The 17,595-nt window shown below is 39.9% G+C and overlaps 1 protein-coding gene across 1 annotated transcript in view; it reads left to right on the top strand.

Annotated features, from left to right (window-relative positions):
- Positions 1-14,663, top strand: part of CA4 (carbonic anhydrase 4) — a 131,030-nt gene extending 116,367 nt beyond the window's left edge. The window contains exons 13-15 of the mRNA XM_077482142.1: positions 4,774-4,840; positions 8,121-8,284; positions 10,720-14,663. Of these exons, the coding sequence (XP_077338268.1) occupies positions 4,774-4,840; positions 8,121-8,284; positions 10,720-10,911 (423 nt within the window). The 3' untranslated portion in view covers positions 10,912-14,663. The remainder of the gene's footprint in view (positions 1-4,773; positions 4,841-8,120; positions 8,285-10,719) is intronic.
- The last annotated feature ends 2,932 nt before the right edge of the window (positions 14,664-17,595 follow it).

The following is a 17,595-nucleotide window of genomic DNA, read 5'->3' as shown; positions in this document are numbered from 1 at the left end:
GTTCATAGAACCCTACATCATGCAGTAAAGGGGGCCATAGAGTGGGAGCAAGGCTCTCAACCAAAGTAGGATTCTCTTTTCCAACAGAAATGCCGGCATTGATAGAAAATGAAAAAGAGAAGCCCCGAAAAAAAGGTTAATATTCAAAATATATTTGCCAAGTTGTACCTATTAAGATCTTCAGATGCCTCATTATGGGAATCTCTACCAGGAGTGGACACAGTTCTTCAATGCCTATAGAGGCATGTTTCTCTCCCTTTAGAAGATTCCATCACTTTAGAGACTCGACGGATAGGCGGGCGGAAGCTGACCTCAAAAGAATCTACTGAGTGGCGGGCGCAGCTTGTCAGACAACTATAGCCCTGACCTCTATTTCTAGAGCATGGGTCACAAATGTCAAAGCAGCGATAAGATCTGGAATAGAGCTGAAAATTATTACAGCTCTGGAGGAGCTGCATTTGACAGTGGCATTTTTGATAGAATCATCAATAGATTGAGAGTCTGGGCTATTGCCTCTAGTAAATAGGAAAAAGCAGAAACCATTACACTGAAATCAGTCCTATTTTAGGAGAGCTTGAGAAGCCATATCTTATAGACCAGGCTGCAAATACACTAGAACACAATGGAGGGGAGCCATAAAATCTAAGGCAGCACAGGTGGCCGAAAAAGCAGAGAAATCCTTTTGATGGGATGCCCATTCAGTCCCTCCCAGTGTAGTCTAGACCTTGGAGAAAGCTCATTGGGCGCTATGTGTGAGGTGGGTGGTGATGTAATCATGCTAGATGGACAGAAGTGGACTGTGCAAGGCAAGGATAGTACTGAAATATGCCTGTATTTGACTTCTGAATAAATATATGGATATATATGGATAATATATACAAATTGAATGGGCGATCTGCACTATGGTTTTTTCCTCTTGCTTTTTACATATATGACACTATGCTGAGGTCTGTGGATTTGATTTGATCTGTCAGTGGAAGCAGTGCCACTTTTACACTGCAAAGGCACATACTGACCTCCTTTAGGTAGCGGGGTTCAACCAAGCAGGTGGAGTGAAGGGCGCTGTGGTGAACAAAGGTCGATACACACAGGATTGTTTTTAGTGTATGGGATTACACGATTCACTGATTTTATACATATACAGTATATCTCTATAGACTGGCACTGAAAGATGGACTCACATTTATATATATATATATATATATATATATATATATATATATATATATATATATATATTTGTGTATATAATAGTTATTGTAGTTTATTTTATTAATATTATTTTGATCTTTGATTTTATATATGAATTAATTCATGCACTTAACGTATTGAAGGAGAGCGATTCACCATTGCAAGGTAGTAATGGAATAACTTGGCGTAATACTCCATAACCAAAAGAGGCAGGTTTCTCTACTGTATCGCAAGATTGCCAAATTCATTTTGTTATGGAACCTCCCTTTCCTTCTGCAAGAGACTGTATGGTACTTCTAGGCTTTTTCACAACACCAATACTGGCAGTCGCATTTCATCAGAGAGCCTTCCAGGTCCCCTTCCTAAGCCAGTGGAAGAGTTTCTCACTGGATCAGAATATTTTTTGTGTCAGCATGCATCTGGCAAAGTTTGGCTCGGTGGACATTGCCAAGGATCCTCTCTATCTGGGAGATTGGATAGTGGTAAATTCAGATGCCAGTCTCTGGGGGTGGGAAGCTCACTGCCTTAGGAGGGGAGTTCAAGGTAAATGGGATGTCATGGAGTCCAGGCACTTCAATTCCCTGGAGTTACAGACAGCTTCATAGCCCTGCTCTGTTTCCAGAATCTGATCCAAGGGGTGTTCCCATGAAATTATTGCTGGACAACTGAATGGTGGTAGCCTACATAACCTAACAAGGGGGCAGAAGGGACGAACCCTTGCTTCAACTAGCAACAAATATCTTTTGCTGGGCTGAAACGCATGTGGAGGCACTGACACTAGCATATTTGCAAGGCAACCAGAATTAGCTGACGGACCAATTGAACCGGGTTTTCCCAAACAGCAACAAATGGTCAATCAACAGGAGATACCTCAAAACGATTTTTGCTCATTGGGGTATGCCCTTCATAGATCCTATGACAACTCCATCAAACTTACAAGTACCTGGATTCAGAGTGAGGTACAGGTACAAGAAAGCATTAGTCCAAGATGTTTTCACATTTCCTTGGGATTAACCCCTAATCTATGTGTTTCCTACTGCCCAGCTGATGTTGAGGGTACTGCTGAAGATCTTGAAGGAGAAAACTCATGCCATTCTAATTCTTCTAAGAGCCTGAAATGATGAGGAAGGACTCTCTTACACCTCTGACTCTGGGCCCTTGGTAGTGTGAACAGAAGGTGTAGAAGTGCATGAGTGCCTGTAGGTCTTACCAGTAGCAGAGCGGGTATCCATGCCAGGCAGGAGAGGTTATCAGTAGTCTTCAGTGAAGTGAGCTGGTAGACAGCTGGTGGATGGCAGACTGAAGCAGGCTGGCACTGGCACCGGCGAGCAGGTGAGGCATGCACTGGTAGCAGACTGTAGAACAGCAGGGGAATCAGCATACAGAATCACAGGGTCTAAGGATGCAGGGAAGGCTAAAAGACAAAGCGGTACTGATCCTGAGCACTAACACCGTTTAAATAGCCCATTTTGGCTCCAAGATCAGTCACCTGTGCACGTTAGCACACAGATGCACATGTGTGCTCACACTTCTGTGTGTGCCCATATGTATTAGCCAAATTCCTATGTGCACGAATGGAAGCATGAATTAGCCTATGAAGAGGCACAGAAGTCTGTCTAGATGAATCATGTTGTCCACTGGCATGCCCTTCCTGACACCTTGGTTTCTGTTTCTGCTGGACATGAGCAACCTCAGTGCCTCTGCTGATCAAATAAGATCTACTATATCAAAATCATTGGCACAATCCCAATCCAGCAAAGCTACAGATGACGGCGTGACTCTTGAATCGGCAGGTTACAAACACAAGGGCTTTCAGACAAGGTGATTCAGACACAATTAAAGGCAAAAAAGTCTTCAACAAATTCTACCTATAGCAGAATTTGGGCAAAATTTGTATCCTTCATTAGAGAGAAAAAAATGTCTTTACTTGCTCCAAATCTCTCAGATGTCCTGGAGTCCCTACAGTCAGCCCCAGATATAGGGTTAGCATACAATTCAATCAAAGTATTCACCTTGTCATTATTTACAGGACATAAGTGGGCAGATGAGCCGTCAAACATTTCTTATGGTTGTCAATACACATAAGACTTTATAGGAAGACACTTTTTCTATCATTGGATTTGGGAATAGTACTAAAAGCTCTATTACAGCCACCATTTAGCCCGGTCGAGTCTTGCCCACTTTGGTTTCTGATGTACAAGTTGATATTTCTTATAGCTACCAAATCGCCAAGAAGAGTATCAGAGCTGGTGGCCCTATCCTTTATAGAACCTCTCTGTATCATCCCAGCAGACAAAGTAATTCTTCAGCCTTCACCAAACTTGTACTCAAAGGTGGTTTCTAGAGGCCATATAAATTGGGAGGCAGTGCTTCCAAGTTTTTCCCAAAGACCAAAGCGAACAGATCAACTGGACCTTAGGCCATTAGATATGTTTAAATAGATTTTAATGTATCTACAACATTCTCATGGTGTACGTAAGGGTGGCAATTTTTTTGTTTTATCTTCTGGTCCACGTAAATGGGAACCGGCATCATCACGAACTATAGCTTCTTGGATCACAAAGATGATTGATCTGGTGTATAAAAGGCAAGGCTTTGCTCCTTTGCAACACGTGCAAGCTCACTCAGCCAGAGGGGTAGCAGCCTCCTAGGCGGCTTATGCAAAGGTATTTATTGAGGACACATGTAAGACAGCCAGCTGGAGCTCCTGTGAAAAACCTTTGTTCAGAATTAGATGTAATCTCAACCAGCTTGGCGAGATTTGGAGCACAAAAAAATTATTTTTATGAAGCAGCTTATTTTTAAGTTCTTTTCTTTTAGCTCCCTTGATTTAGGTATGTTATATCCCATTTGTGCTGATGTGAGGTGGGCCAGGAAAACGGAAATTGTTACCGAATACTTACCATATTTTTCCTTTCCTGACCAGGAGAGAAAAATAACAGTAAGTATTGAATAACAATTGGCCATTTTTTTGAGGTACATAGGTTCCATCCCTCTGTGTTAAAGTTTTATTGTTTTTCAATCTCCTGAAGAGGCAGTATAATAAAAATGTCTAATGCTGTGTACACACGGTCGGACTTTCTGGCAGAAAAAGTCAGACTGAATCTTTTCATCGGATATTCCGTTCACGTGTGGGCCTCATCAGACTTTTTTTTTTTCGAAAATTCTGACGGACCTAGAAATAGAACATGTTTTAAATATTTCCGAATGAATCAATTCCAGTCGGGAAAACTGTTTGTCTGTATGGACCAAAAACGACGCATGGGCAGCTATTGGCTACTGGCTATTGAACTACCTTTTTAGTCCCGTCGTACGTGTTGTACGTCACTAGGTTCTTGACGATCGGACTTTGGTGTGATCGTGTGTAGGCCAGACTTTTTAAATGGGAACTCCATCGGAACTCTGACGGAAAAACCATCAGAGTTTATTCTGACGGAAAAAACAGTCGTGTGTGCGCGGCATAAGATTTACTACGTTCCTGTGAACCTCAATGGACTTCAGGAAAAAGATTTTATGGTAAATATGAAAAAACTTATTTTACTTATGGAAATACATTTCTACATTCTCATCTACTCTTTACAGGAATCACAGGAAAACAATAGCAATTATGATGGCATAATTCAGGCCCTAAATGACATCACATCAAAAGGTATGACACAATTGACTGAATGGAATAAGTATTGAGATATTTTTTAAAGTAATGTGCAAGATTATTTACAGTATTTGTAATTCTCATATTTTAAAACACAAAATTCTGTCTATTTATGTCACAACAGTATTTAATATGTCAGTACTGACAAAAAAAAATGTAACTGTTTAATTAAAATCTTCTTTTAGAAATACAGTGTAACAACATTACTGTTACATTGTATTCCATCTGTTTCATTCATCTGCAGTTCCAGAGGATGCCCCTTAACTGCTTTTTATCCCTTAGTAAACTCTAAACAATCCAAATTACCTCCTTCCCCACTTCTCCGTTAGCTATTATTTCTATTTTTTTATAATAATATCTATTTTATAATAATACTTTTTAAATATAATATTTAAGCTTTTTTTTGTTTTAATTCATTGTGTTCATTCATTTTTTTAGGTCAAATGTAATAAAATCTTTAAAAATAACTCTGTAATGCTTTGCAGCAGAATCATAATGTTAAGCCGCGTACACACGGGCGGACTGTCTGGCCAACTAAGTCCATCAGACAATCCGACGGACAGTCCGTCCTACTTTTGAATGAACGGACTTGACCACACACGATGAACAGACAGTCCGTTGAAAGCTTGCGCGATGACGTGTACAGCACGTACGACGGGACTAAAAATACGACGTCCAATACACTGCAATGCAACCTTCGGCCGTGTAAATCCTTTCTGAGCATGCGCCATACTTAGTCCGTCCAACTTGCCTACTCACGAGCGGACTGTCCGCTGAAACCAAAGTTGGACGGACAATATTAAGGAAATTCCGAAAGACTTAGTCCGCCAGACTGTCCGCTGAAAAAGTCCGCTGAAGCCCACACACGAGCGGACTGTCCGCTGAAATGTGTTTCAGTGGACTAAGTTGGACAGACAGTCCGCCCGTGTGTACGCGGCCTTAGTGTTATAATGTGGTTGCTGACTCCCTAACAACCAGGAGGAAGCTGTTACATTTATCAATGGTAATAATACCACTGTTGATTTTTTCACTTCATTCTGCAGCTGGAGGTTCATTCAGCCATTCGTACAAGATTCTCCATAGAATGCACACAGAAGTCTCCCTCATATTACACTTAGGGGTTATTTACTAAAGGCAAATCCACTTTGCAGTACAAGTGCACTGCAAGTGCACTTGGAAGTAAAGTCGCTGTAGATCTGAGGGGGACATGCAAGGAAGATAAAAAACAGCATTTTAGCTTGCACATGATTGGATGATAAAATAAGCAGAGCTTCCCCTCATTTCAGATCTTCCCCTCAGATCTACAGGGACTGCACTTCCAAGTGCAATTCAGTGCGCTTGTAGTGCAGAGTGGATTTGTCTTTAGTAAATCAACCCCTATGTGCCCTGCTGGTCAAATATTTTTAGCCCATTAACTCTCATGGTCGAATGCTCTTTTTTCTTTGAAGATAGAATGTTAGGAGTTGTAACAGTCACCCAGTGAAAAGTATCAAAGAAACTATTACACACATAATACAAACATTACAGGAATTAATCATTATGCTTGCATGACTGTTGAGACATTCACAAAGCTATTAGTTTCTTATAAATTTGCCTCTATTTGTTTAACTACCGAATTTATCGGCGTATAACACGCATCCCAAGTTTAGGAGGGAATTTAAAAGATAAAAACTTTTAGGAGGGAAGTTTAAGGAAAAAACTTACATTTAAATGCCCATCAATGCAGCCTTGCCAGTGTTATTTGCAGCATTGCAGCCTTGTCAGTCATTTGCAGCCTTGTCGACACTTGCACCCTTGTCAGTCGTTTGCAGCCTTGCATTGCAGCCTTGTCCCTCATTTGCAGCCTTGCATTTGCAGCCTTGTCAGTCGTATGCAGCCTTGCATTTGCAGCCTTGTCAGCCATTTGCAATTTAAAAATGGCGCCGGTAGTTCTCGGCCGTTCTCGGTGGCTTTCGGGTATTTTCGGCCGCACTTGGCCATTCTCGGCTATTTTCGGGCACACTCGGCCTTTCTCGACTATTTTCAGGCACACTCGGCCGTTCTCGGCGGCTTTTGGCTTTCCGAGAGCCGACGAGAACGGCCGAGTGCGGCCGAAGATAGCTGAGTGCGGCCGAAGATAGCCGAGGATGGCCGAAGATAGCCAAGAATGGGCGAGTGCGCCCGTAAATACACAGAAGCCGCAGAGAACGGCAGAAAGAGTTAGCAACAGCGGGGGATCGGCATATAACACGCACCCCCGATTTCCCCCTGATTTTAGGGGGAAAAAGTGCATGTTATATGCCGATAAATACAGTAACTAACATTTAAAAAAAACAAAAACATTTTTAGATTTGGTTGCATACCTTTTCTACGGATTAGAAAGAATGATATAAAAAACAATGTCCCCAAATGAAATACCTAATTTAGAATGCTAGTTCTGGAGACCTTACCTACTAAAAGATATTGATAAGATAGAACAAGTCCAGAGACGGCTAACATGAATGGTGAAAAATCTGGGGGATAAAACGTATCAGGAGAGACTTTAGGAATTTAAAATGGAAAGTATGGAGGAAAGGGGAGACATCAAATCTCCCATTGACATTGAAATCTTTAAATAAGTCAAGGGTATGAATAAGGTTCAGGAGGGAAGTTTTTTCAGTATGAAGCTAGGATCAAGAACACGGGGACATGAACTAGCAGAAGGAAAGTTCAAAACTAATGTTAGAAAATATTATTTTATTGAAAGTTCCAGCCGAGTCAACAGTGTGTGATGTCAAACGTGCTTGGGACAAACATAGATCTATACTCAATTAAGTGTTAAGAACCCCCCCCCCCCCCCAAAAAAAACTCCATAAATAAATAAAATAAAATAAAGGGGCAGACTAGTTGGTCTTTTTTTCTGTCAATACTCTTCTATGTTTCTATGAAAGCCTTGTTTGTTTAGAAACAATGATATACATATGTATTACTTTATTATCTTAAGTAATGAGAACGTTATTACAGAAATAAATAGGTTAATCGTTGAAATTTAGACTTTCAATTTTTTTAACAGAAATTGAGTTTACTTTTAATAGTTAATGTTTCATATGGTTAATAACAATAAGTATGTTTTAAAATAACATTTTTTTGATCATCTATTTATGAGGTATACTTTATACATGAGCTTTGGCCTGAAGTCGAATATATTCTTTTCTAACTTAAAATAGAGTTTAATTCTGCATTCTTCATGTAATTCAAGAATATATATTCTGCAGAATGATTTTACTAAAGTCTTAATAAACTGCTTTTTTTTAAATAGACCAGCAAACAACTGTTTCACAAGTGAAATTACAAGACTTGATTCCAAAAGTAGAAAACGAAACCCTTTTCTACAGATATGATGGATCTCTCACTACTCCTGGCTGTGCTGAAATTGTCACCTGGACTGTATTTAATACAACAATAAAGCTAGGGAAATCCCAGGTACATACTTTTATTAGATTTTGTTTTCCACTGCTGATTACTTAACATAGGCACCACAAATTTAAAATGGTTTGCATTCTATGCATGAAGGTAAAAAACCTTCTGTGTGCAGCAGCACCCCCTGCCCCCCTAGTACTTACCTGAGCCCCATCATGATCCAGTGATGTGCACGAGAGCAGTGGCTCTCTCAGGTCTCTTCCCCCTCGTTGGTTGAGACAGTCAGTAAGCCAGTAAGGTGAAAGTGGGGCTGAGCCATGCTCCGTGTGTGAATGAACACACAGAGCAGAGTTTCGGGAGCCTCCATAGCAAACTGCTTGCTATGGTGGCACTCGCCAGGAGGGAGCAGCTAGGATTGCTGACAGGGACCCAAAAAGAGGAGGATCAGGGCTGCTCTGTGCAAAACCACTGCACAGAGCAGGTAAGTACGACATATTTTTTTTTGTCTTTTAAAAAAAAATGTCTTTAATATCACTCTGAAGGAACAGTATGGTGTTCTAGCTAATAAAAAATAAGAAAGGTTTTTACATTAGTCCGTTCTGCAGCACTGTGACTCTACGTTGTACCTAAAGTGGATGTAAAGGCAGAAGGTGCCTAGAAGAATTTTATGCATTAAGGTAAAAAAACCTTTTGCTTGTAGCCCCCCCCCCCAAGTTCCCCCTTATACCTACTGAGCCCGATCTCAATCCAGCTGTGTGCGTGAGAGTAGTGTCTATCTCCTCCCTCTCTCTCTCTGTCCTCAATGGACAGAGAGGCAGTAGGGGGAGCCATTGGCTCTTGCTGCTGTCAGTCCCAGCCAGTGAGTAGAATGTGGGGGTGGGGCCAAGCCACAGGGTTGGCTTGGAAATGAGCATGTCCTCGGCAGGGGGGAGGGGCCAGGAGTGTCAGCGGGGGACCCAAGGATTGTGGCCTCTCTATGCAAAACCATTGCAGGTAAGCATAAGATATTTGTTATTTTTGTTATTTTTCTTTTTAATAAAATTTTCGCCCTAGGATTGCTTTAACAGCACAGAGACTGGGGTCTCACCGAGAGCTCTGGGCTGCGTGCTAACAATCGGGATCTGAAACTCCCAATTCCGGGTCACCGGATCACTGCAGAAGAGATCAGTCACTGTGAAGCCTGCCCCTGTGTTTCTCTCTCTCTGTGAATGAAGAGGAAAGATACATTGTATTTTTGTCTGTCCTTGCAGAGAAAAAAAGTGTGTAAAAAAATAAATAAATAAACAAAGTAAAAAAAAGAAAGAAAAAAAATAGCTAGATCAAGGTTTGGTCTAGGTCAGTGCCAGGGTTAGTGTTTGGATCAAGTAAGTTTCAAAGGTCAAGGTCAGCATACTTTGGGCAGGATTGCATTTTTTTTTAAACCACTTCAGCCCCGGAAGATTTTACCCCCCTCCTGACCAGAGCACTTTTTCAATTTGGCACTGCGTCGCTTTAACTGACAATTGTGTGGTCATTTTGGTGGCATTTGATCACCTCTGCGATTTTTATTTTTTGTGCTAAAAACAAAAAAAGAGAGACAATCTTAAAAACAAAACAATATTTTTTTACTTTTTGCTATAATAAATACCCCCCAAATATTTTTTACAAGACAAATTTCTTTATCAGTTTAGGCCAATATATATTCTTCTACATATTTTTGGTAAAAGAAAAACGCAATAAGCGTATATTGATTGGTTTGTGTGAAAGTTATAGCGTCTGCAAGCCGTGGGAAAGATTTATGGCATTTTTATGGCATTTTTTATTTAATTTTTTTTACTAGTAATGGCGGTGATTTGCAATTTTTAACGGTACCACAACATTTGCGACAGACAGATCAGAGAGTTTTGACACTTTTTTTGGGACCATTGGCATTTATACAGCGATCAGTGCTAAAAAGATGCTGATTACTGTGTAAATGTTACTGGCAGGGTAGGGGTTAACACTAAGGGAAAATCAAGGGGTTAATTCTGTGTTCCCTCACTGTTTTTTAACTGTATGGGGATAGGATTTACTAGGAGAGGAGACATATAGTTTTTCCTACTTAGTAGGAATAAATGATATGGCTCCTCTCCTCTGACAGCACAGGGATTTGTGAAGGATAAAAATGCAGGGAAAAATGCACTGATTACTGTGTAAATGTCACTGGCAGAGAAGGGGTTAACACTAGGGCCCGATCAAGGGGTTAATTGTGTGTTCTCTCAGTGTGTTCTAAGTGTATGGGGATAGGATTGACTAAAACTGTGGTTGGCACTCAGTCATCAACCATATTGTCTCATTTTACAACAGCCTGCAAGTGTGAGAATTTAGAAACTTCCAAAAATTAAGGCAAATGTTGGAAGAGTGATTTGAGATGTCATCTGAGGTGCTTTCCTCTGATAGCATGAATTTTCTTTTTCTATTTTTCCTTAAACTCATAACGCATATGGATCATACTATACCTTTCTCTTTTTTTCCTACAGCTGGAAGCATTCTACACGAAACTTAATTATTCAGCAGATGCGGTCATGGTTCAAAATTTCAGACCAATACAAAAGCTGGGAGTGAGAAAAGTTTATACTTCCATTTATACTTCCGGTGTGGAAGCAGTAGTGTCTCACAGTAGACATTTCCTACTCTCATTCATTGTGGCATATATTGTTTTAATATTTTAATGAATGCCTATTGAAGTCTGTAAATGAAACAGGATTTGAATGATTAAACATTGATTAGTATGTTAAATTGCAGCTGTGATCAGACTATGGACATTAAACTAGTTACATACTCTAAACAAGCAGTAAAAGAGCTTTGAAACAAACCTCTCTGGCTGCTTTTTAACATTATTCCTTCTTAAAGATCCTCTAAGATTACAACAAAGACTCTGAATTAGGCCGGCCATACAGGGGTTGAATTTAGAATTTTGAATTTTGAAAGAATTTTCTTTTCGAAAATCATATCTAAGAAATTTCACACCATTAGCGGGCAGCAGCTCATGAGTACAAGAGAAGAAAATTCCCGGCCACAAAAATTATTTTCTGTAAAAAGGAGGTGAAATTGAAGGCTTGGTTGGTCAAAATTTTGAAATCAATGGTGGCACCATCGAATCACAAAACACACAAAATTTCAGATTTTCTAAAGAAAATTTGTTTAGAATTTAACTCATGTAGGGCCTGCATTAAGGTCAGTTGGCTTGTGACAGCTTTTAAACACCTGCTGGTTGCTTACTTTACAAGACTGGCAGCCTGCTAAGATCTGCTCTTCATAAAAAATTGAAATATCCATATACTGGACTGAAAAAGACATTTAACGAAACCGATAAAGTGAAGAAATTTGAAAAAGTATGGCAACCTTGGGTTAAGCACTACCTACCCTCTGACTTTGATGAGTCCTTACTGTTGCCTTGGTAATTTTTCTACGCTTTTACCTGATTAGAGGGTTTCCTGATTGAGGGCCTCACCACCATGTTGAGAGACTCCCTCCCTCTTTCTCTACCCTCTCTCTATCTCTGAGTCTGACCCACCCACAGTGGGCCGTATACGGAGGCATCTGGAGCCTCTATCTTTTAGTGGTACCCTAACCTGGCACACACCCGCTTTCCCCTCTTTCACCCCACCCCCCCATTTTCCTACTCTATCCTCAATCCTGCAATACATTTTAATGGGATAGCCTTTTACTCCCACAGTTATTAGCCATTAATGAGGTTGGACATCTACTAATTCACCCTATGTGATCGATTGATACTTTTACACCCTAAAAAAACGTTACATACTGATATGCAGTGGTATCTGCGGCACACCAGTACACACCCTCTCGTCTCGACCCACAATTTTCAAGTGCAAGTCCATTTATCTGATTTTTCCATTAGACACTTGATAAGTAAGGGTTCCTTGTTAACTCTGTACCCATGTGCCTCTTTACAGCTTTACAGACTCTGGTTCTTTTGACATGCCAGAACCAACATAAACCGCTTTGAATAGCTTCAGAACAGGCTCAGAATAGTTGATGCAATCCAACATTAACAGTAAAATCATAATGTCCCTACCTACCTCCAACTGGCTGCCCAGGTGTACCTCAGAAGGGTAGTAGTCCCTTATGGCATTCTCCATGTCTTGAATGTTCTTCTTGGAACCCCTGGTGCCTCAGACAGACTGCAAGTTGCAGCAGTTCACAGCAGCTGCAGTGAGTCCATTCCAGTATGGCCCATCCAAACCGGCGAGAAGATCCCAAAAGAAGGAGCCAGTAAGCTCCAGACCTAGCCTTCTCCCATATTTATATTATCGATGAGTAGGTTGGATCCAAAACCCAGGAACTGCAGAACACACATTAACTCCTCCCCCTCAGCCTGGTCCAGCCACTAATTAGCTAATACACCTGTAGGCAACCTGCCTACAAGTAACTCATAGCAACCAATATGATTTAAGTTAAATTTAGTAAGGAAATTAAAATCCTAATTATGATTGCTGCTGCTGTTAGTTACTGCATTATACCTATTATTATCTATCGATTAAGCCAATCTTTGTAATGATTTTACAAGCTACAGTAAAAAATAATTAAGAAATCAAAACAATATCTGATTTGTCTAGGAAATACTACTTGTTTCTTCAATAATCAACCTCCTCAAAAAATGTACCCTCGGCAATAGAAAGTTTTCATCTAGCTGGATTCACGTTGATGCATCTTTGGTGCATGTTTTATAACATTTTGCTTCAATGTAACCATTTTTCTAGCATTTGTCTAGCATTAAAGTACATGTAAATCCTGCATTTCACAATAATGCAGTGTTTTGCACAGGCATACAATAATAAGGTTTTGTACTGAAAAAAAAAATCCCTTTTCCTTTTGCATCAGTAGTCATGCAGAATTCATATAAAACAATGAGAACCCAGCCTCAGATCACATCTATGTGGCTGCCTAGACATAACAAAACATATCGCTCAAGTACACATGCTTTTTTTTAAAAATGCCATACATTGATACAACAGTTTCTAACTCTATTCTAACTTTGGAATAGAAATTGGAGAATCTGGTCCCCAACCAGTACCTACAAAAAGAGGGGGAGCGGGTGGACTATCTCGGTACAGGTAAAGAATGTAAATAAACCAATATATATACAACACATATATAAAAAATATAACAAAGTTTATTGATACAAGAACAACAACTAATATCTCTCTGTTCTTGCACAATAGGTGTACATCATCTCTTCTCATTGTCTTAGTATAGATCAACTACTTGGGGGATCTTTGGTTCTGGGTTTTTCATTTTTTCCCCACTTAGCATACTTTATCTATTTATTCCACCCAAACATCAGCCTCCTTGTGTTTGTGTTTTTGCCTTCTCCAGTCGCCGTCGGAGGCTATACCAGATGGCCTTTGGGCCCTGATAATGCTGGACTGGGGGAAAACGGCCTACTGCAGTAAAAATATTTTGTTACTTTGTTCCCCATTTACATTGTTACTTAAATATATTAAGTTGTTTTTGTTTTATCATGTCATATTTTTATCTTTTCAGATGTATTGACTGTATTTCCTGATGAAGCTGTTCACAGCAAAACTAGTTGAAATACTATACCATCTGCAATTTTAGATATTAATTGTTGTTCTTGTATCAATAAAAACTATATAAACTTTTTTTATATATGTGTTGTATATATATTTGTTTGTTTACATTCTTTACCTGTACAGAGATAGTCCACATGCTCCCCCTCTTTTTGTAGGTTCTGGTTGGGGACCATATTCTCCAATTTCTATTCCATTTAATTTGGATGATGGTATACTAGGTATAAATCCTTATTTTATGTTTTGTTGTGAGGCCACACAATTATATATTCTAACTGTAATGTTCAGGTCATACCTCAAATATGATCACTTATGCCATGTACACACAGTCGGACTTTCTGGCAGAAAAAGTCAGACGGAATCATTTCATTGGATTTTCCGATCATGTGTGGGCTTCAGCGGACTTTTTTTTAAAAAATTCTGACGGACCTAGAAATAGAACATGTTTTAAATCTTTCCAACGGAATCAATTTCTAGCGGGAAAACCATTCATCTGTATGCTGTTCTGACAGACCAAAAACTACGCAAAGGGCTGCTATTGGCTAGGCTACTGGCTATTGAACTTCCTTTTTCTAGTCCCGTCGTACGTGTTTTAGGTCACCGCGTTCTAAACGATCGGACTTTGGTGTGATCGTGTGTAGGCAAGTCAGTTTCAGCGGAACTCCGTCTGAACTTCGTTGGAAAAACTTTTCTGATGGAAAAACTGGTTGTGTGTATGCAGTATTAGAGAAACCATACAACAACAAATATTACAAATATTCCATGCCTGTAAATAGTTTTTCGATTTTCACACTATGATTGTAAGTTTAATTATTTAAACATGGTATATTATTTCAATACAATAAATAAAATGTTACTGATTGTCCAAAGTGTTGTTGTTTTAATTTTAATTACATTAAATTGTAAGATTGTGTCAGTTTATGTTGTTGATATTTCTTATATACACAGAACCATAGGTTAAAATATTGTGCATTTATGCCATATGGTATCTTTAAATGAAAGCACCTAGATACAGTATAGCAAGTCAACCAATTCTGTGTGAAGTTTAATAGCTAAAACGATAATATCAACATTTCTTATCTAGAATGTAGACAAGGGGTCCCCATACTTTGTAAAAAAAAAAGGCCAGTTTACTCTGCATCAAACTGTAGGTCAGAGTGTGACCACTAGCAGTAAAAAGTGCCCTAGCATCTGGGGTCAGTGAGAGTAAAAATGCCCCTTTATCAGTGGGAGTAATAGATGGCCCTGCATCAGTGGTCAATGGGAGTAATAAATGCCCCTGCATCAGTGGTCAGTGGGATTAAAACATGCCCCTGTTGTGGAGGTCAGTGGGTGTAATAAATGCCTCTGCATCAGTGGTCAGTGGGATTACAACATGCCCCTGTTGAGGAGGTCAGTGGGAGTAATAAATGCCCCTGCATCAGTGAGAGTAAGGGCTCATGCACACTGCATCTCAAAAAAGCTCAAAGTAGCTGTTCCTACTGACATGGCTTTTTCAGGAGTTTACAGGCATATGCTCTTACAGGCGAAAAAATAACCCACCAAACTCTCACTTTTGAGAGGAGCTTTCAAGCAGAAAAAATGCCCAAAAACTTGTGAAAAGTGTAAAAAAAGCATGAGAAAGTGTAAAAAAGCACGAGAAAGCGCAAAAAAGCTCAAGAAAAGCATAAAAAACACACACAAAAATAGGAAAATTAGCTGAGGGGAGGGTTGGTGAAAAAAATGCTTATGCTCAAAAAAGCCCCAAAAAGCTCAATAAAAACATGCAAAAAAGCACACAAAAATGACATGCTTCTGCAAGAGAAATAAAAGCTCAAATGCCTGTAAAGCAGCTTTTTTTTGAGCTGCTGTGTGCAGGAGCCCTAATAGATGCACTTGTATCAATGAGAGTAATACATGCCCCAGAGTTAAAGAGAGCAATAAAAAGAAAGGAACAGAGGGCGCAGTAGCCTAGCGCATTACCTTTGCGATAATTTACCATAAATAAAGGTAGTATAAATTATACTCACAAACTAATTCATTTGTCAAGAAAAATGTATATAGAGTCAGTCCACCAGATTCTCCAACCAACATGATCTGCTGACAAGTACCAATTGTGGAATGAAAAGTCCAAAAAACCTGATGTGTTTTGAGGGGTGCCCCCTCTTCCTCAAAGCTCTGAGGAGACACCCCTTTAAAGCTCTGAGAAAGAGGGGACACCCCTCAAAGCTCTAAGAAAGCGGAGACACCCCTCGAAACGCATTGGTTTTTTGGACTCTTTATTCCACAATTGGTACTTGCCAGCAGATCATGCTGGCTGAAGCATCTGGTGGACTCTATATACATGTTGCTTGACAAATTAATTTGTTTATCAGTATATTTAATGCTATTTTTTTTTATAACAAATTATTGGAAAGGTAATGCTCTAGACTGGTACGCCTTCTGTTCCATACTTTCTAGAGTTCCACTTGGGTTTCCCAGACTTGTTGTGAGTGGCGGCACAGCCAATGCGGTGGCTGAAGCAGTGGAGACACACATTTTCAACCAGCCACACAGCAACTTCTCAAGCGCAGGAGTATTTGGTTTTCTTCAATGGGAGCAATAAATGCCTAAGTATCAGTGGTCAATATAAAACCCTTGTAGTGACATGCATTCGCAGGTAGCAGTCAATTTACACATTATAAGGGAGGACATCAAGATTGATAGAGTTGGCAGACTATGCCTATGATAATTCTACTCAAAAAGCCAACTGTATCTGGGTAGCTGTAACGAGAAAAATATCAATCGGTCAAATGAGGAATTGTTTACTGTCCTGGGTAACGTGGGCCATAAACACTGTAGCTGGTCTTAATTGTTGTTTTCAGTAAAATACAGGTAGGGTCTTTTCATGTTGAGACCAAAAGTCAGAAACCCCTCCAGTTTCAGGGACTGGCATTTCAGAGGCAAGTTTTAGCTGTTAAAACTATTATGATTGAAGCACAGGTCTACATTATAACAGATTATTGCAGGCATGGAAGCTACCTAGGCGCATAATATAGACTGGATGTATATGCCGGATGAGTGAAATGCCTCTATACATGCCGTGATAGGAAGGGACTAAGTATTTTGAATGGGAATCTGAGGGCTTCCCATCATTGTAATATTTACAAACATCTCTCTCTGGAGAACCAAGTTGCTGCAGGAGAATTTGGTTGGATTGAAGGAGTTTTGCATTGAATTGGTGTAATCCTGTTTCCATAGTAACATAGTACAATATATATATACAACAGTGTTCAGTGGGAGGAAAAGTCTTCCAGCATTGGTGGTCAGTGGGATTCTTAAATTCCCCCACTTAGTGCTTAGGGCTTGATGCGATCCTGAAAGTCCACCCCATCCATCTTTGGTGTCAGTGGGATCGCAATGTCCTTCCTCTGCCATTGTTATCAGCTGGGTCCTGTATGTTCCCCCCTAGCAATGGTGTTCACTACCTGTGTGCAGGATAAAAGACTTGTGCAGCTCTTCTCGATGATGTCACCCCAAGACTATGCAGGCATCGTTGGGTAGGAGATCATTCCACCCAGTGTGCCTGTAACCGATTGTAGGATGCCAGAAAGCTCTACATTCCAGTGCCTGCCACTTTCTGCCACTCTGCACATAGGCTTCTCTAGCACACAAGCAGAAACATTGCATGTGCCGTAGTTTAGGGACTGCTAGTCTGGAGTAATTGTGCACCTGTTAAATTCAGCAACTAACCAGATTCATGTTTCTTTATCATAATTAAATAAATAAACCTGATTGCTTTTTGGGCACACATATCTACATGTTACACATTTGTATTATTTT

Source organism: Lithobates pipiens, unplaced genomic scaffold (assembly GCF_037356315.1).
Source record: "Lithobates pipiens isolate NorthernLeopardFrog02 unplaced genomic scaffold, aLitPip1_a1.2 Scaffold_16, whole genome shotgun sequence".
In the NCBI taxonomy this organism is placed as follows: Eukaryota; Metazoa; Chordata; class Amphibia; order Anura; family Ranidae; genus Lithobates; species Lithobates pipiens.
The sequence above is the reverse complement of the archived record's forward strand: the minus strand, read 5'-3'. Positions and strand labels throughout refer to the sequence as shown.